The sequence below is a fragment of the Dryobates pubescens genome, chromosome 12, assembly GCF_014839835.1.
Source record: "Dryobates pubescens isolate bDryPub1 chromosome 12, bDryPub1.pri, whole genome shotgun sequence".
Classification (NCBI taxonomy): Eukaryota; Metazoa; Chordata; class Aves; order Piciformes; family Picidae; genus Dryobates; species Dryobates pubescens.
Window position 1 is genome coordinate 6361303 of NC_071623.1, and position 18062 is coordinate 6379364.

Here is an 18062-nt window from a genome sequence, read left to right on the forward strand (position 1 = left end):
GACTAAATCTTGGTTTGCAGAGCCTCTAAGAATGACAAAACACTTCTCCCATGTGATAGAAAGCCTGGTGGTATTAATCAAGTGTCTGCATCTTCAATGATTAAGGTGTTAAGCTCACCCCCCAGCCACTCTCACTTGGATCTACTACATCTATTTTTTTTAATATATATATATTTATATAATGAAGGGATTACACTAGGCAGTTGGCCTACCTTGTTCACAGGTGTTCCACAAGCATCTTTTTAAACACATAGTTGATAGTCACTCCCAGACTAATATTAACCAGTGCCACTAGTGACTAAAAGTGTCAACATAACAACAACCATGAGGAGATACCTCCCAGCAGCAAAAAGGCTCTTTTGATGCCAGCAGTTTTTCAAACCTCTCCAGCTGCAGCTTTGAATTCTACACCTGCATAAAAGTTGCCAACAACTCCTTAGTAGAAGTCTTGAAGTACAGCATTATCATTGTGTTTCAATGCACTGTGGGCAAACCTCATCCTATTTACAAGAACAACAAAATAAAAAGTGTCTAAATGGATGCATAATAAAGCTGAGGGAAAGATTATTTCCAAATCAAGTCCACAGGTTGAAAAACCCAAACCAAACCAAACCAATCCTCACAGTGAAGTGTTGAGATGAATTTAAAACGAGAAATAAGTGCTTGATTAGCAGCTAAAGCTCAAATCCTGATGCCACACTCGGCCTTCCCTGAAACCATCGAGGCTCTGCATCATTGGTTTCTGCCAAAAGCAGAAATATTCCCTGGGAAGACAAAGGTTTGTTCAGCTCTGATTATTTGTACTCCAATATTCAAAGCCTGCAGAAGCACTTCCTCCCCCACCCCCCCAAGTGACAAGCTCCTATTTTCCTGCCAGCACCACAACAGGGATCTATCTCCTCCACAAACTGCTACCTCTATCAATTAAGAGAAGACTATTGAGGCAGCTCTGTGAGTGAACTGATTTCAGTTTTCTAACTCAAAATACATTCTTTCCAAAACCAAAAAGTGTCTGTGGCACTGTGAAACTGTCACTGAAGCCTGCCATGGCTTTTCACCTCTGCAGGCTTTCCAGGGTCAGTGATTCTACATCATGCTGCAAGTTACTTAGGGCAGCAGATGAGAGTAAGCAGCAAAAATAAGGACCACTTTGCTATGCTGGCCCTGCTTTTTAACTGTTTTCTTCATGCAAAGATGCTCCAAAGACTTAGAGGAAAGGAAGCACTTTAAGAAAAACAAACCCAAACCCAACCAAAGCCTCCTGTTCTCATTTTACTCTGAATGCATGAAGGAAACGTTTCCATTGAGCAGATGCCTTCTGTTGCTAGGATATGCTCCATTTGCATACGCTGCCTATTTACAAAGAGCTGCAAATATGAAAGGTTTTGCTGATTTCCAGATCTGTGAGACCAGCTTTCTCCTCCTCCCTCCACAGCTGCTCTATTTCTCTGGGAAGCTGGTAAGCAATCACAGCAGTTTTCTCGTCTCTAACATGTTTCTCACAATACTGTACCTTTGTCTGTACTGCTGGAAAGCCAGGCTGTCAACAGATAGAATTGAGTGTATTTTCCTGTCCTGGACTGTTAAATCCCTCAATCAAGTTTTTGTTACAGTCATCTAGGCTAATGGTATCACTGGACATCTTGGAGTAGGTAGCTTGGCCTGTGAAATCCAAGAGATCTTCAAGAGCCTTCGCGTTACTGGTCCCGTTTTGGTCCAAAGAAACCCCAGGCATGAGTTCATTCATGGGTGAATATTCAGGGATGGAGATAAGTTCTTCTTTTGAAACTGGGCTGTACAAAAGAGAAACAAAAGGAAGATGCAGAGTAAGAGCTGTGCCACTTCTCATTCAGCACAAACAATTTTCTCACTGGCCATAAACCACTACTACTGTGAAAGCCAGCTGCAACAAACCTTAGGGTATGTCCCAATGCAAACAGAGAGGTCATACCTAATTTATACTCTTTAAAGATACAGGTTTGTGGTAGCTGTGTGACGCGAGCACTCATCTCCTAAAAACAATATCTGAAAGCTTACTGCCAACTCAATGTCCCTCCACCACCCCCTTGCTTAAAAATCACACAATCGCAGAATGTTAGGGGTTGGAAGGGACCTCAAAAGATCATGGAGTCCAACCCTCCTGCCAGAGCAGGAGCACCCAGGACAGCTCACACAGGAACACATCCAGGTGGGTTTGGAATGTCTCCACAACCTCTCTGGGCAGCCTGTTCCAGGGCTCTGGCACCCTCACAGGGAAAAAGTTTTCCCTTCTATTCCTGGGGCACCTCCTCTGCTCCAGCTGGCACCCAGTGCCCCTAGTCCTGTCCTTGCACATCCCTGAGCAGAGCCTGGCTCCATCCTCCCCACACTGCCCCACACATCTTTATCCCCAGCAATGAGGGCAGCCCTCCTCTCCAAGCCCCAGCTCCCTCAGCCTGTCCTCACAGGCAGATGTTCCACTGCCTGCAGCAGCTTTGTAGCTCTGTGCTGGACTCTCTCAAGCAATTCCCAGAGCTCCTACTGGAACTGAGAAACTCTTGAAATATTTATTGTCTTGCAAATAAATTGTCCTGACCTTACAAACATTTACCCAAAGCACTTCACTATTCACAAGTAATAATAAAAAAAGCTATTTCTTACAACCTTATGCTATACTTTGAATATTAAGAAATCCTGGAATGAAGTTTAGGAAGTGCTGCTACCAGCTGACATTTTGCCAAGCCTAGCAATGCATTTCCAGTTTGCAGAAGAGAAGGCACAGGAAGGATTTCAGAAGGATTTCCTAAACCTACCAAAGAATGGCAAGGAAGTTGAGAACAAAGCTATTGTGCATCAAGTCCTGCAACACAAAACCGAGGGGGGTGCCCAGTGACCCTAGCAAGAGACTAATCACCCATCAAATAATGTCATTTGGACCTTGCTGCAAACATCAGCAGCAGGAAAATGGAGTTGGATAAAGTCTTGGGCAGCAGGTCCATCAGTGGTTGTATCAAAGGGCAAGGCAAAGTCCTGCCCTTCAGCATCCCTCATGGAACACTTCTGTGTTGTCTTGGATTGCACACAGTGGAGGGCTCAGGTGTCTCCCCTTACTAGGTTTTTTCTTATTGATATTCTCTGAGACCAAATAATGGTACTAGAAGGGCTTCTGGTCTGTCCCAGCAGGGCATTCCTTAGGGATTGGTGCAGATTTGCTGGAAATACTGAATCAGTGTGAGAGGTGAAGTTGTCTCGCTGATGAAAGCAGCACTGTGTGAAAAATTCCATGTTTCAAATCCAGAGCTAGCTTTCTCATAGCAGCTTTAAATTATCAACTTCCTTGTTTCCTGCAAGTTCTCCCATGAAAATCCAACAGTACTTAATCCACACTCAGTTATTTACCAATTTCTGTGTATTGGCTCCAGCTAAATACTTCAGGTCATGAATTCTTCTCTTTATTCTGTTGGTGTCCAGGGACAGAAGCTTGTGCAGTCTTGACACATGTTAAAAGGTGGAGGAACATCTACAGTAGCTACTTTCACACAACAGAATGAAAGGTTTGGGCAAACTTGTATGGAATCTCTACCTGAAGACCACAGAGGGATTTCAGAGCTCCCCCTCCCAGCCCCTGGCCAAATATTTGAGAGGGAGAAGAGATTCTGTTGACTCTTGTCTGAACTGAGCAGTCTGCAATATTGATAGGAGTGGAGTACAGCACAGTCTGCCCCACTGTGAGGAAGGTGAGAAGTAAAGCAGTGAAGTATCAACAAATGAGACAGAAAAACTTTGTGTCTCCAATATGAATCCCACAGAATTTCTCTTGGTGGACATGGTCCTTACCTCACATCCATGGACTGAACCTCATCTGCTGAATCTTCCATGCTGCTACATTTCCCATCAACAGCTTCTAGCTGAATAAGTCCTGGAACTGATTTTAGTCCATTAGCAACTACATCTTGGGAAGGGAATACAGAGGCAGCACCTTCTAAGCTTTTATTTTTCAGGCAGCTTGCCAATCCATTGATCTCTATAAAAGAAGGTCAGAAATTACCACAGCAGCAACTTCTGTATTGAAACAGTTTCCAAAAAATGCTTTTAAGTTACAGAGCAGGAAGAAGAAAGGAAGATGACAATGCAGTAGGACTGAGTTTTATCTCTGACTCATCATACTGTACTGTCAACCCTCTTTTCCACTCTAAAAGTGCTCTCTATGCTACACCTTTTTAAACCTGAAGAAAGAGGAAGAGAATCATAAATATCAGGTTGGAAGGGATCTCAAGGATCATTTGCTTCAACCTTTCCAATCCCACTCTGCTTCCCACCTCTCTGGGCCAGGCTCTGCCACAGATTCCTGAGAGCCCAGGACTAGGACAGGAACACCCTAGGCACTGGGAGACTGTCCTGCTAGTGGAATGATTGGTACCAAAACATACAGCCCAGGACACATCCACAGCCCCACCAGATCTGCTCTCCCCTTCCACAGCAGAGCAGAGTTGTTTGGAAAGACAGCACAGAACAACCACAGGGGCAGAGGAACATGGGAGCAAGGAGAGAGTGTCCCTCCCCTACAACCTGCTCAAGGCTTGTAGGGTCTGCAGCTCCTGCACTCAGAGCTTCTCTCCTACCCCTCTGGCCTCCATCAGCTCCAGCAGAAACACTTTAGTATGTTACAGAAAAGATAAAACCAAAGTAACCAAAGGAAGTAACCAAAACATAGCTAAATGGCAGCTATGTTTATTTGATTTAGTAAGTCTTTAACTACACTTTCTCTGTAAAAATGAGGGAAATGTAAGATTTAAAGCAATGCTAGAAAAAAAACTCACAAGCTTGCTTCTGTGCAAAAATGATCTACCTGCAAAACTCAAAGGTAGATTGCAGCAACCAACCCCACTGTCAGGTTGGGGCTTCTCATTTCCAGAAATGCTATGTCAGGTACTCCAGTGGAGGAGAAACTTCTGCTTCTGTGGCACCACAAAGCCAAGTCTCTGGTTTCTAACATTTCTGGCTGTGCTTTTTGAGATGAAAGTTAAATGTGTTATGGCCCAGAGTGCTCTGCCTTGAATTAAGAAGCTCTGAAGAGAACTAACCTGTGAAAACAGGTCAGAAGAACATAGAAGAGTTTGGGCTGGAAGGACCTCCAAGGCTCATCCAGGTCAACCCCCCTGCAGTCAGCAGGGACATCCTCCACTAGATCAGGTTGCCCAGAGCCTTATGCAGCCTCACCTTGAAGATCTCCAGGGATGGGACCCCAACTACCTCCCTGGGCAACCTGTTGCAGTGTTGCAGCACCCGCATGGTGCAGAACTTGTTCTTCACATCCAATCTAAATCTCTTTTTCTTTCATTTCTAACTGTTGCCCTTCATCCAATCCCTGCAGGCCTTTGCAAACAGTCTCTCTCCATCCTTCTTGTTGTCCCTCTTCAGGTACTGGAAAGCCTCTCTAAGGCCTCCCCAGAGCCTTCTCTTCTCCAGGCTGAACAAACCCAGCTCCCTCATGGCAATTTTTACCTGGCTGGTTAAGGACAAGGGCCTTTGGTTGCTTTTCCACATTCAAGGTTGATGGTACCTCCAGTTTTGGTTCTTCCTTCTGTAATTAAGTAATGTGTCAACTGCATTAGACAAAGAAATGTAACCTTCATGGAACCAATTATACTTCAAACTTGTAGGACTGCCCAGGGCCATGGAGTGGTCAAAGGATATCAAGAGCAAGACAGGATTTTGTTTTCCTGTATATTTAGGCATATGATGACTTATTTTACTTTGAAAAGAAACCATTCCCTGAAGGTAACTGAAGAAACACTTTCTTTAGTTGGAAACTAGAAGAGCAGAAGTGACAACTTGACTCTATCACTTCCTAGGTGGACACAACTGCATTGTTCTCATCCTGTATTAACATGGAGAGCTCAGGGACTGATTCAGTGCCTGATGCAAAGCAGAGGATTCATCACAGCAGCAAACACTACAGCTCCAGCATCCAGGAATAGGCTCTTACCACCTTGCTAGATACCTAGGCAGGCAAGTCTGTAACGGCTGCATAAAACTCTGTCTGTAGCAGTGGCACAGCAGTAACTGCAACACAGCAGCAGTCATTCTCAGATCCAGGTACACTCTACATCCAAATTTGAGTTGCATCTATAAGTAACCCTACTGACAGGAAACTACTCTAAAGTTTAATTTTCACATCTGGACACTAACCCAAAAAAGCCTTGCCCACCACACACTGGTTCATACCTTCATTTCTGGCGTTTCACTCCTCCTTGTTCTCTTCATTATTTCTTCTATTCTCTAGAAATCAAAACAAATTGGAAGATGAGAAGGCACCTAGAATATTTCATAGAATCAACAGGGTTGGAAAAGACCTCAGAGATCATCAGGCCCAACCTATTACCCAATACCTCCTGACAACTAAACCATGGCTCCAAGTGCCACATCCAAGCCTTTTTTTGAACACCTCCAGGGATGGTGACTCCACCACCTCCCTGGGCAGCACATTCCAATGGCCAATTACTCTTTCTAGGAAGAACTTTCTCCTCACCTCCAGCCTAAACCTTCCCTGGCACAGCTTGAGACTGTGTCCTCTTGTTCTGGTGCTGGTTGCCTGGAAGAAGAGACCAACCCCCACCTGGCTACAACCTCCTTTCAGGAAGCTGTAGAGCGCAAGAAGGTCTCCCCTGAGCATCCTATTCTCCAGGCTAAGCAACCCCAGCTCCCTCAGCCTCTCCTCACAAGGCTGTGCTTTGGACCTCTCCCCAGTCTTGTTGCCCTTCTCTGGACATGTGCAAGTATCTCAATGTCCTTCTTAAATTGAGGAGTCCAGAATTGGACGCAGGACCCAAGATGTGGCCGAACCAGTGCTGAGTACAGGGTAGAATGACTTCCTTGCTCCTGCTGGCCACATTTAAACACAAAGAGACTGAGAAAGGAGTAAAAAGGGATGAGAAGCTTCACTAGTGTCAAGATGTCAACTCTGCCTATCTTGGAAAAGGGACAACAAAGAAGAAAATCAAAGAAAACCAGTGGTAGGAAAGACTTGAGAGCTGGCTGTCCTGTATCAGAGCCCTCAGAACACAACCTTCCCCTTGGATACAATTCACAGACAAACACTTCAATATGAGGCATTTGCATTTATGAGATGTGCTCAGCTCTGGAACAAGATATTTATTTTAAACCAACAAGCATTATTTTCATCTTGTTGCTTTACCACCTACTTGACAATAACCCCTTTAAAAGCAGTTAAGCTTTTTGAAATGGAGGAGTTGTCAGGTGATGAAAAACTCCCCATGAGCATTATCTGCACTGCTGTGCTTATGCAAAGATTTCCTGAAGCTGAAATGTCACAGAATCAAAGAATGCTGGAGGTTGGAAAGGACCTCTACAGATCATCCAGTCCAACCACCCTGCCAGAGCAGGAGCAGGTCACACAGGAGCACATCCAGGTGGGTTTGGAATGCCTTCAGAGAAGGAGACTCCACAATCTCTCTGGGCACCCTGTTCCAGGGTCTGACACCCTCACAGGAAAAAAGTTTTTCTTTCTGTTCCCATGGCACCTCCTCTGCTCCAGCTTGCAACCCAGTGCCCCATCACTGGACATCACAAAGTATCACACAAACCACACAGATCAGGCTGCTTTCCCTTGCCTACATTAGGCAGAATGAGGGAGGTGATTCTGCCCCTCTGCTCTGCTCTCATGAGACCCCACCTGCAGCCTCCAGTTCTGGTTGCCTCAGCATAAGAGGGACATGGAGCTGCTGGAACAGGTACAGAGGAGGGCAAGATGATGATCAGAGGAGTGGAAAGCCTCCCCTGTGGTGACAGACTGAGAGAGTTGGGGCTCTTCAGCACGGAGGAAAAAAGACACTGGGGAGACCTTTAAGAGACCCTTCAGTACCTGAAGGGGGCTACAAGAAAACTGGAAAGGGACTTTTGACAAGGGCTTGTAGTGATAGGATGAGAGGGAATGGATTAAATCTTAAGGAGGGCAGATTGAGACTTGAGATTAGGAAGAAATTCTTTGGAGTGAGGGTGGCAAGACAGTGAAACAGCTTGCTCAGGGAGGTCATGGACGCCCCCTCCCTGGAGGTGTTCAAGGCCAGGATGGATGAGGCCTTGAGTGACCTGCTCCTAGTGGAAGGTGTCCCTGACCATGGCAGAGGCTTTGGAACCAGGTTAACTTTAAGGTCCACTACAACCTAAATCATTGTATGAACCTGAAGCTGTTCTTGAAGGAAATGTGTCAGGCATTGCTCTAAAATTATTTTTTTCTTGCGTTCATTAAAAAAACTTCTCCCAACAAATCTTGTCTCCTTGCACTGCTGTGAAACTAATTCAGATTTAAAGACACTTCTGTTTGCCATTCTAATCTGCAACATGCCTCCAGCTCTGTGGTAAGCAGTTAAAAATAACATGTTGGAATAGTAAACATGGCAAGACAACTTTTCAGAACCAGGCAGAGGCTCTGCAGCTGCTCTGTCTTTTCTGCCACAGAGCTGTGGAGAAAGCTAATTTATGCAGCTCCAGCCATTTCCTTGTGCAATAGTGTCCAGACAGCCCTGCTGCCACTGCATAATGCAGCCACAGGCAAGCCAGGTGGGAGAAAACCTGTATGGTAATGACTTTGACTTCCTTAATTAAGGACATGGAGCTTTTGTTGAGTAGATCTTAAAGTCACTCATGTTCATAGATTCATAGAATGGTTTAGGTTGGAAGGGACCTCAAACATTCTCTAGTTCCAAACCCCTGCCACTAGACCAGATTGCTCCAGGCCTCATCCAACCTGGCCTTGAACAATTCCAAGGAGGCGGCATCCACAGTCTCCACAGGCAACCTGTTTCAGTGTCTCACCATCCTCACTGGATGGTATCTCCAGTCTCAATCTGCCCTCCTCAAATTTCAATCCATTCCCTCTCATCCTATAACTCCCAGCCCTTGTCAAAAGTCCATTCCTAGCTTTTTTGTAGGCCCCTTCAGGTACTGGAAGACTGCCCTAAGCTCTCCCTCAAGCTTTCTCTTCTCCAGGCTGAACAGCCCCAACTCTCTTAGCCTGTCCCCACAGGCAAGCTAAGATCCCTGATTATCTTCATGGCCCTCCTGTGGACCCACTCCAGCATGTTCCTCAATAGTCTGTCATGTCCTAGGTTGGGCAGGTTGTATCCCTCACTAACCTGTGATGGTCATTCTGCCCCTGTACACTGCACTGGTTAGGCCGCACCTCGAGTACTGTGTCCAGTTCTGGGCCCCTCAGTTTAGGAAGGATGTTGACTTGCTGGAACGAGTCCAGAGAAGAGCAACAAAGTTGGTGAGGGGTTTGGAACATAAGCCCTACGAGGAGAGGCTGAGGGAGCTGGGGTTGCTTAGCCTGGAGAAGAGGAGACTCAGGGGTGACCTTATTACTCTCTACAACTACCTGAAGGGAGGTTGTAGACAGACGGATGTTGGTCTCTTCTCCCAGGCAAGCAGTACCAGAACAAGAGGACACAGTCTCAGGCTGCGCCAGGGGAGATACAGGCTGGATGTTAGAAAAAAGTTCTATACAGAAAGAGTGATTGCACATTGGAATGGGCTGCCTGGGGAGGTGGTGGAGTCACCATCACTGGAGGTTTTTAGGAGAAGACTTGACGGGGTACTTGGTGCTGTGGGTTAGTTGCTTGGGCGGAGTTGGATTGGTTGATGGGTTGGACGCGATGATCTTGAAGGTCTCTTCCAACCTGGTTTATTCTATGTATTCTATGTATTCTATTCTATGTCCTGGGTTGGGCAGGTTGTGTTCCTCACTAGCCCGTGATGTCCTGGGCTGGCCAGCAATTGATGTTTGTCTCAGGAGTTTAACTTAATGAGTAGAGGCTAATTCTGTGTTTGCTTGGTATGTAGTAGGAAGCTGTTTGTTTGCCTCAGGCAATTCCACCTCGTCACAAATTGTGAGGTCCGCATTCCTCTAGTGTGAGAGTAGCAGCTCCCCAGTTAGGCCTAAATATCCACCTGTAATCCCTCAAGATTATTATTTTGAGCTACTCCTAGAGTATTTCCTGGGTTATGTATGGGAACCAGACATGAAACCATGAGCTGCAGACACCAATACTCACCTTCTTCCGCTCCAGTCTTTCTTGCTCAATTTGCTGCATGATTTGCTCCCTTTCCAGGCGGAGTTGTTCAGCTGCCTCACGGGCTTTGATTTCTGCTTCTTCCCTCTAATTGAAATGTGTCAAATAGGATAGGATCAATTCTTTATCTCAGGTACATTACCAGGTACTATGAAGCATTTATTTATATGTATTACTTAGCTATACATATATATATATGGAATCAGAGAATGGTTTGGGTTGGAAGGGACCTTGAAGATCAAGCTCCAACCCCCCTGCCAAAGATCATCCACTTTCAACCCTCTCCTCTGCCATGGGCAGGGACACTTTCCACTAGCCCAGGTTGCTCAAGGCCTCATCCAGCCTAGCCTTGAACACCTCTAGGGAGGGGCCATCCACAACTTCCCTGGGCAACCTGTTCCAGTGTTTTACCACCCTCAGTGTAAAAAATTTCTTCCTAATCTCCACTCTGTATCTCCCCTCTTCCAGTTTCAATCCATTGTCCCTCATCCTATCCCAGCATCAGTTCTGGAAACATATCCTTGGCTCCAGGATCCAGAGATCCCTTTCTATTGGCTAGAACAGGTCAGGGTATGTGCATCTGGATCTATTCTATTCTGCAGCTGCTCTGTCTTTTCTGCCACAGAGCTGTGGAGAAAGCTAATTTATGCAGCTCCAGCCATTTCCTTGTGCAATAGTGGCCAGACAGCCCTGCTGCCACTGCATAATGCAGCCACAGGCAAGCCAGGTGGGACACTTTCATACTTGGAAATCATTCCATACCCTTCACTTTCTCTTTGCCTACAGAAGGATAACTATTGCCTGGGATTTGGTATCCACACACTACAATAAGGTTTATTATGGAGAACACAACACCACCATTACACTAAACACAGACTAAGCTGAATATTCATAATATATTTTATAGGAAGAAAAAAAAATAGCCACATCTTTTAGTTCAGAAGAAGTTCTCTGTGATTTTTATAAAGCTTTTTACCCATCAAGATTTAAGTTTCCCATCAGAGCACTACAAAAAAAACCAACCCAACCTTTAAATGCTGGTGGGATTTTGGTGGGTTCCCATTTGTCTTTGGCATGATACCTGCTTTTCAAGTTTAGCCTGGAGCTCTTTTTCTTGCTTTTCCTTCAGCATTTGTTCTTCCTCAGCTCTCCTCCTGACTTCCTCTTCTGCCTTTTTCCTAGCAGCTTCCTCTTCACGTTTTCTTTCCTCTTCCCTCTTACGAGCCTCTTCTTCTAGACGAAGCCTTTCTTCTTCAGCCTTTCTTTTCTGTTCTTCTCTTTCAAGCCTGCAGAAAAACCATCACAGAGTTTATACAGCCTGTATCCTGTTCAGTATGAACCCTATTGCATGCATGGCACACACTCAGCAGGAACTGATCACAGGTGCATCAGGGCATATTTTCATACACAGTTCTCCAAGATACAGCCAAGAGGTTGAGCACCTGCCCAGAATTCAGGTTGCTATCAAACTTCTCTTCCAAAGTTCAGTTTACTGCTTAAGCTATTACAGAGAAATTATAATGTCTGTTGAAAATAAAACAAGCAGGTGTGACCAACTCCCATGACCACTAAACCATATCCTGAAGCACCACAGCTACAGCTTCTTCCACACCTCCATGCATGGGGACTCTACCACCTCCCTGGGCAGCCTGTTCCAACCCCTCACCACTCACTCACTCAAGAAGTTTTTCTTCATCTCCAACCTAACCCTCCCCTGGCACAACTTCAACACATTTCCTCTTGTCCTGTTGCTGGCTACTTGGTAGAAGAGACCAACCCCAGCCTCACTCCAACCTCCTTTCAGGGAGCTGTAGAGAGCAATAAGCTCTCCCCTCAGCCTTCTTTTCTCCATACTAAACACCCCCAGCTGCACCTCATATGATGCCTCCAAACCCCTCCTCAGCTTTATTGCTCTTCTCTGGACACTCTGCAGCCCCTCAATGTCTTTCCTAAGCTGTGGCACCCAGAACTGAACCCAGTGCTCAAGCTGTGGCCTCACCAGTAACTAGTACAGGGGTACCATCACTGCCCTACTCCTGCTGGCCACACTGGTTTTGATCTAGGCCAGGATGCCCTTGGCCACCTGGGCCAAAATGAAAGAAATTAACACTTATATGTAAATTGTCACCTTGATTCTAAGACTCCTAATTTCCAGTACCTTTGGTGATACAGGTTCAGTTAGAAGGTAAGGATTTCCACAAATCAATACAGATACCTCTCCCGTTCTTCTCTCTCCTGCCTCTCCCTTTCTTCCTGTTCCTTCTGCAGGCGAGCCTGGCGTCTCTTTTCAGCCAGGATCTTTGAAGCTTCTTCCGCATCAGTTGTTCCTGCTGTGATCTTCCCTAGAAGGTGACCAAGGTTTGGAAAGTTAGGCAGGAAACAAAAAGAGTGCCCAGCACTTCCACACTCCCACAGAAGCTGAAATGGGCCCAGTTCAGACTGGGATGACATCTTTTGTTTTTCAAAAGCATATCTCAGCCTTTTTAGCAGAGTATAGGATAGACTTAGGAGAATCATTTCACTTGGAAAATGAGAATCATTTCATCTGGAAAAGACCTTTAAGATCAAATCCAACCACTATCCAACTCTACCAAGCTAAACCATGTCCCTTAGCACCATATCTATGCTAAAAACCTCCAGGGACAGGGATTCAACCACCTCCCTGGGCAGCACATTCCAGTGGCCAATCTCTCCTTCCTACCATCCAGCCTAAACCTCCCCTGGTACAGCTTGAGACTGTGTCCTTTTGTTCTGGTGCTGGGTGCCTGGGAGAAGAGACCAACCCCCACCTGGCAACAACCTCCCTTCAGGGAGTTGGAGAGAAGAAGATGGTCTCCCCTGAGCCTCCTCTTCTCCAGGCTAAGCAATACCAGCTCCCTCAGCCTCTCCTCACAGGGCTGTGCTCCAAACCCCTCCCCAGCTTTGTTGCCCTTCTCTGGACAAATTCAATTGTCTCAATGTCCTTCTTAAATTGAGGAGCCCAGAACTGGACACAGGACTTAAGGTGTGGCCTAACCAGTGCTGAGCACAGGGCAGAATGACTTCCCTGCTCCTGCTGGCCACACTGTTCCTGATGCAGGCCAGGAGGCCCTTGGCCTTCTTGGCTACCTAGGCACACTGCTGGCTCATGTTCAGCCTACTATCAACTGTTACTCCCAGGTCCCTCTCTGCCTGGCTGCTCTGCAGCCACTCTGTCCCCAGCCTGTAGCACTGCATGGGCTTTTTGTGGCTAAAGTGTAGAACCCTGCACTCAGCCTTATTCAATCTCCTGCCCTTGGACTCTGCCCAGCTATCCAGCCTGGCAAGGTCCCTCTGCAGAGCCCTCCTACCCTCTAACAGAGTGACACTTAACACAAGTGTGGAAGGGCAGGTCATCACTGTTCATGGCTCAGAGCCCCATGTCCTGCAATATACTCTCACAGCAGGGCTCACCTTCACTGCTTTCAGCCTTCCCTGCAGAGGACCCCTGCTTCTCAGGAGCCGGCTGGCTCGCCTCCTCGGTGCGTGCCCCTGCGGATTTCTGATGGCTGACGTTTTCTTTCTCCTTGTCTGCTTTCTTTTTAGGAGTCTCCTGGTTGAGATGAGAAGGGGCACGATGCTTCACTGGAGAAGCTGGATATTGTTTGGCATTTTTAGGAGACTGAGGATAAGTCTTTGCAACTGTCCTGATGAGGGGAAGGAAATCATAAGAAAAGAAAAGAAAAGAAAGACAATATCAAGAGAGGTCACATGACACAGCTTGGAATCTTCACAGATTGTGTTTCTCTTTCTTGTCTTGGCTGATTTGCACAACACTGCACAGATATCACCTGGATGCAAGACATCAGAACCTGAAAAGCAGGGAACTGGGATGCCAAGTGCAAATGACTACAGAAAAATCACATTTAAAAAGACCAGTCCCACTGCTCAGGTTGTAAGCAAGGGACAGGAACTCATGGACTACCTAAAGCAGTCATTTTAGCAGTGGCCATTTCATAACATTATTGTCACACTATCACAGAATGTTAGGGGTTGGAAGGGACCTCAAAAGATCACACAGTCCAATCCCCCTGCCAGAGCAGGAGCACCCAGGGCAGGTCACACAGGAACCCAGCCAGGTGGGGTTCGAATGTCTCCAGAAAAGGAGACTCCACAACCACTCTGGGTAGTCTGTTCCTCTGGGTAACCTGGCACCCTCACAGGGAAAAAGCTTTCCCTTCTGTTCCTTGGCACCTCCTCTGCTCCAGCTTGTACCCAGTGCCCCTTGTGCTGTCCTTGGACATCCCTGAGCAGAGTCTGGCTCCATCTTCCCCATACTGCCCTGCACTTCTTTATCAACAGGAATGAGGTCACCCCTCAGGCTCCTCTGCTCCAAGGCCCAGCTCCCTCAGCCTGTCTTCACAGGGAGATGTTCCGCATCTTTGTGGCTCTGTGCTGGACTCTCTCAAGCAGTTTCCTGAATTCATTCTTGAACTAAGGCCCCCACCCAACTGTTTGTTAGCATCATCAGCGCTGCAACCACCAATCCTTCTCAACATTTAAAGCACAGCCATGGTTGCTTTCTGTCTGCGGAAATAATAAGTTGTAGTGCACTGCTTTCATCTGCAAACCACATTACCAACTGCAGTCTTTTTCTGATGGAACCTGACTTTCCACAACAGCACCAAATATTACTAGGCATGAAGGCAAAGCTGAGTACCATAAAACAGACAGAAATGACCAAATTATTACAGAACCATAGAATCACTATGGTTGGAAAAGACCTTTAAGGTCATCAAGTCCAACCATAACCCAACTACCATGACCCAACTATATCCTGAAGCACCACAGCTATAGCTTCTTCAACACCTCCAGGCATGGGGACTCCACCACCTCCCTTGGCAGCCTGTTCCAACCCCTCACCACTCCCTCCATCAAGACCTTTTTCCTAATGTCCAGCCTAAACCTCCCCTGGCACAACTCAAACCCACTTCCTCTCATCCTGTCTCTGGTTACTTGGGAAAAGAGACCAACCCCAGCCTCATTCCAACCTCCTAATAAGATTCCCACTCAGCTTTCTCTTCTCCAGATTAAACATCCCCAGCTCCCTCAGCCACTCCTCATATGATGCCCTTCAAACCCCTCCCCAGCCTCGCTTCTCATCTCTGGACACTCCCCAGCCTCTCAATGTCTTTCCTGTCCTGTGGCACCCAGAACTGAGCCCAGCACAGTACTGCACAGTCAGCTCAGCTGTTTAAGGCAGTGGTTTAATCAATACCAACACAACAGATTCAAGGCTCAAAACACAACCCCTGCAACCTTTTACACAGCTGCAGTTGTGGTGGTTGTCAAGGCCAGGCTGGATGTGGCTGTGAGCAACCTGATCTAGTGTGAGGTGTCCCTGCCCATGGCAGGGGGGTTGGAACTGGATGCTCCTTGAGGTCCCTTTCAACCCTAACAACTCTATGATGGCAAATGCACAGCAGCAATGCAGCTGATTGCTCCTTTAGGTGCCATGATAACCTTGGAGTGAGTTCTGGGAAAGCAGAAGAGTAAAGATACTTGATCTACTCTGAAAACAGGTGGACATTAAAGAGAACAGATAACCAGGAAACATAAAACTACACCCCAACACCATTCATTATTTATGTAACACCAGTAACTAGCACTAAATACTTGTACCATTAAGAAAGGTTGGGCTGTATGGCATGGAAGAGATGACAATCTTAATCATCTGTGTGATCCTCATTGCAAATAAAATCCTACAGGAAAGTGGAAGTTACATGTCTGGTTTTATCCTTCCTTGTGAGGACAGGCTGAGGGAGCTGAAGACATTCAGCTTGGGGAAGAGAAGGCTCTGGGGAGACCTGAGAGCAGCCTTCCAGTACCTGAAGGGGCTACAAAAAGGCTGCAGAGGGACTGTTTCCAAAGGCCTGCAGGGACACGACCAGGGGCAACGGTTTGAAATGAGAGCAGAGCAGATTTAGATTGGATGTGAGGAACAAGTTCTGTACCAGGAGGGTGATGGAACACTGCAACAGGTTGCCAGAGACACAGTCGAGGCCCCATGCCTGGAGATCTTCAAGGTGAGGCTGGACAAGGCTGTGGGCAAGCTGACTTAGTGGAGGTGTCCCTGCTGACTGCAGGGATGGATGACAGGTGGAGGTCCCTTCCAACCCAAACCATTCTGTGATATGCAATTATGATATAAATGCACTTCCTCCTATCAGTTTCTACAGTCTCATACACTGTAAGGTGGCTTTTGGACTACACACTTATTCTAGCAGACCACAAACATGGACAACAGCTGAAAATTAATGGACTGGAGTGGCAACTTTTGGGTAGATTTAACCACAGTATTGTGAGGCCAGAGTCTATGACAGCCAGAACAACATCTGTATTACAGAGTAGACAATGAAAATTAAATGTCTTTCAGCTTCCTCCCCACCCCCAAATGCCTGAGGTCAGGAGAAGAAAGGATTCTCTTCCACCACATTATGTTGCATTTCAAAGAGGTCATCACCAGAAGGCAGGGAGCTCATTCAGAGCGCTCCAGTATGTGGGGAGGAAAAGACTGCAGAGTATTGCACCATCTGCACTTCCTTACTCCCACTGAAGAGCCATCACTGACTCCAAAAGCCCTTGGGCTGGTGGAACAACAGCACCCAGCTAAATCTGAAGTTTAGCTCAGGTAGCCTCTGCCTGCAGGCTCAGGAGCTCCTTGTAAACTCAGGTCCTCGCCTTAACTAAGCTGTAGGTAGGTCTGCTCCTGGCCTCCTAACCTTCTGATCCTGACCTGATATCCTGGCATGTCCTTGGATCTGCCTCACTGAGGCCTTAAATAACCTTGATCACAATCACCACAACTGCCCTGGTCACTTCTGCTGTGGGATAGGGTTCTGTGGGTGAGGCCTCTGTCCTTGCCTGCCCTGCTGCCACCCACAGCTCCTGGCTCACCCTGACTTGCAGGGCAGCCTACTCCTGCTGGTCTCTGACAGAAACAGGCTTTGGAGGATGTGGACAGGCAAGTTTGTTTCAAGCTCTTGGGAAAAAACAACAATGGAAGAAGCCAATGAGATTGGTTGGTGATGGCTAAATCTGATTTTCAATCATAGAAGGGCTCAAGTTGGAAGGGGCCTTAGAGACGATCTCCTCCAACCTCCCTACCATGGGCAGGGACACCTCTCAACTAGACTCAGCTGCTCAAGGCCTCATCCAACCTGGCCTTGAACATCCACAGGGAGGAGGCAGCCACAGCCTCCCTGAGCAGCCTATTCCAGAGTCTCATCACCCTCACGCTGAAGGACTTCTTCCTCAGTTCCAGTCTGCCTCTGCTTCCAAGCATTCCCTCTTGTTCTGTCTCTAGACACCCTCAGGAAAAGTCCCTCTGCAGCCTTCCTGCAGGATCCCTTCAGGTACTGGAAGGCAGCATAGTCTTTAGTTTTCTCCTTAGGATGTAGATGGATTCCCAGGCCCTCCTGAAGACAAAGGCAGAGATTTGAAGGTCCCACCTCCATTAGTGTGTCTTTTTCATGTCTCACCATTACAGTCATTTCCAACTACAACCCATAAAAATGTAACACAGACAAAAAAAGCAAACCACCTTTTCTTCTCATGTCTCTCTGCAACACAGAGGATGCCTTTTGCCAATTAAGACACTTCTTCAAAGCATAGTCCCCCTTCTTGCTGCCTTTGGTTTACATTTCCAACTTTACCACACGCTCCTTGCAATGCCTTTTATTTAACTTGTTGTGACAGGAGCAGTAAAACAGTCACATAACCAAGGCTGAATCACTTGCAGTGTTAGCACAGAAGTAATTGTTCTCTAATAAAGAGATGACAATCAAATCAAAGAGGTTGGTAGGAAGGAGTCTAGTCCTGAGAGTGACATACCTTGCACTGCATACCAATCAGAGAAGACTGGCTGCAGGACTTACCAGTTGGACTAGAAACTTGTGCTGGGTGGATTACTGAAGTAATGCAGCTTGACTAATTTAGACCTAGTGACATCTTGTTCTTACAGCCCTTTGG

The 18062-nt window shown here is 46.7% G+C and overlaps 1 protein-coding gene across 1 annotated transcript in view; it reads right to left on the reverse strand.

Moving 5' to 3' along the window:
* Positions 1 to 646: 646 nt before the first annotated feature.
* The window catches only part of MAP7D2 (MAP7 domain containing 2), a 48501-nt gene continuing 31085 nt past the window's right edge, over positions 647 to 18062 (reverse strand). Inside the window, exons 10-17 of the mRNA XM_054166152.1 lie at positions 13506 to 13738; positions 12289 to 12415; positions 11155 to 11359; positions 10056 to 10160; positions 6208 to 6261; positions 5485 to 5563; positions 3817 to 4003; positions 647 to 1793 (exon numbers count right to left, since the gene is read on the reverse strand). Of these exons, the coding sequence (XP_054022127.1) occupies positions 1544 to 1793; positions 3817 to 4003; positions 5485 to 5563; positions 6208 to 6261; positions 10056 to 10160; positions 11155 to 11359; positions 12289 to 12415; positions 13506 to 13738 (1240 nt within the window). The 3' untranslated portion in view covers positions 647 to 1543. The remainder of the gene's footprint in view (positions 1794 to 3816; positions 4004 to 5484; positions 5564 to 6207; positions 6262 to 10055; positions 10161 to 11154; positions 11360 to 12288; positions 12416 to 13505; positions 13739 to 18062) is intronic.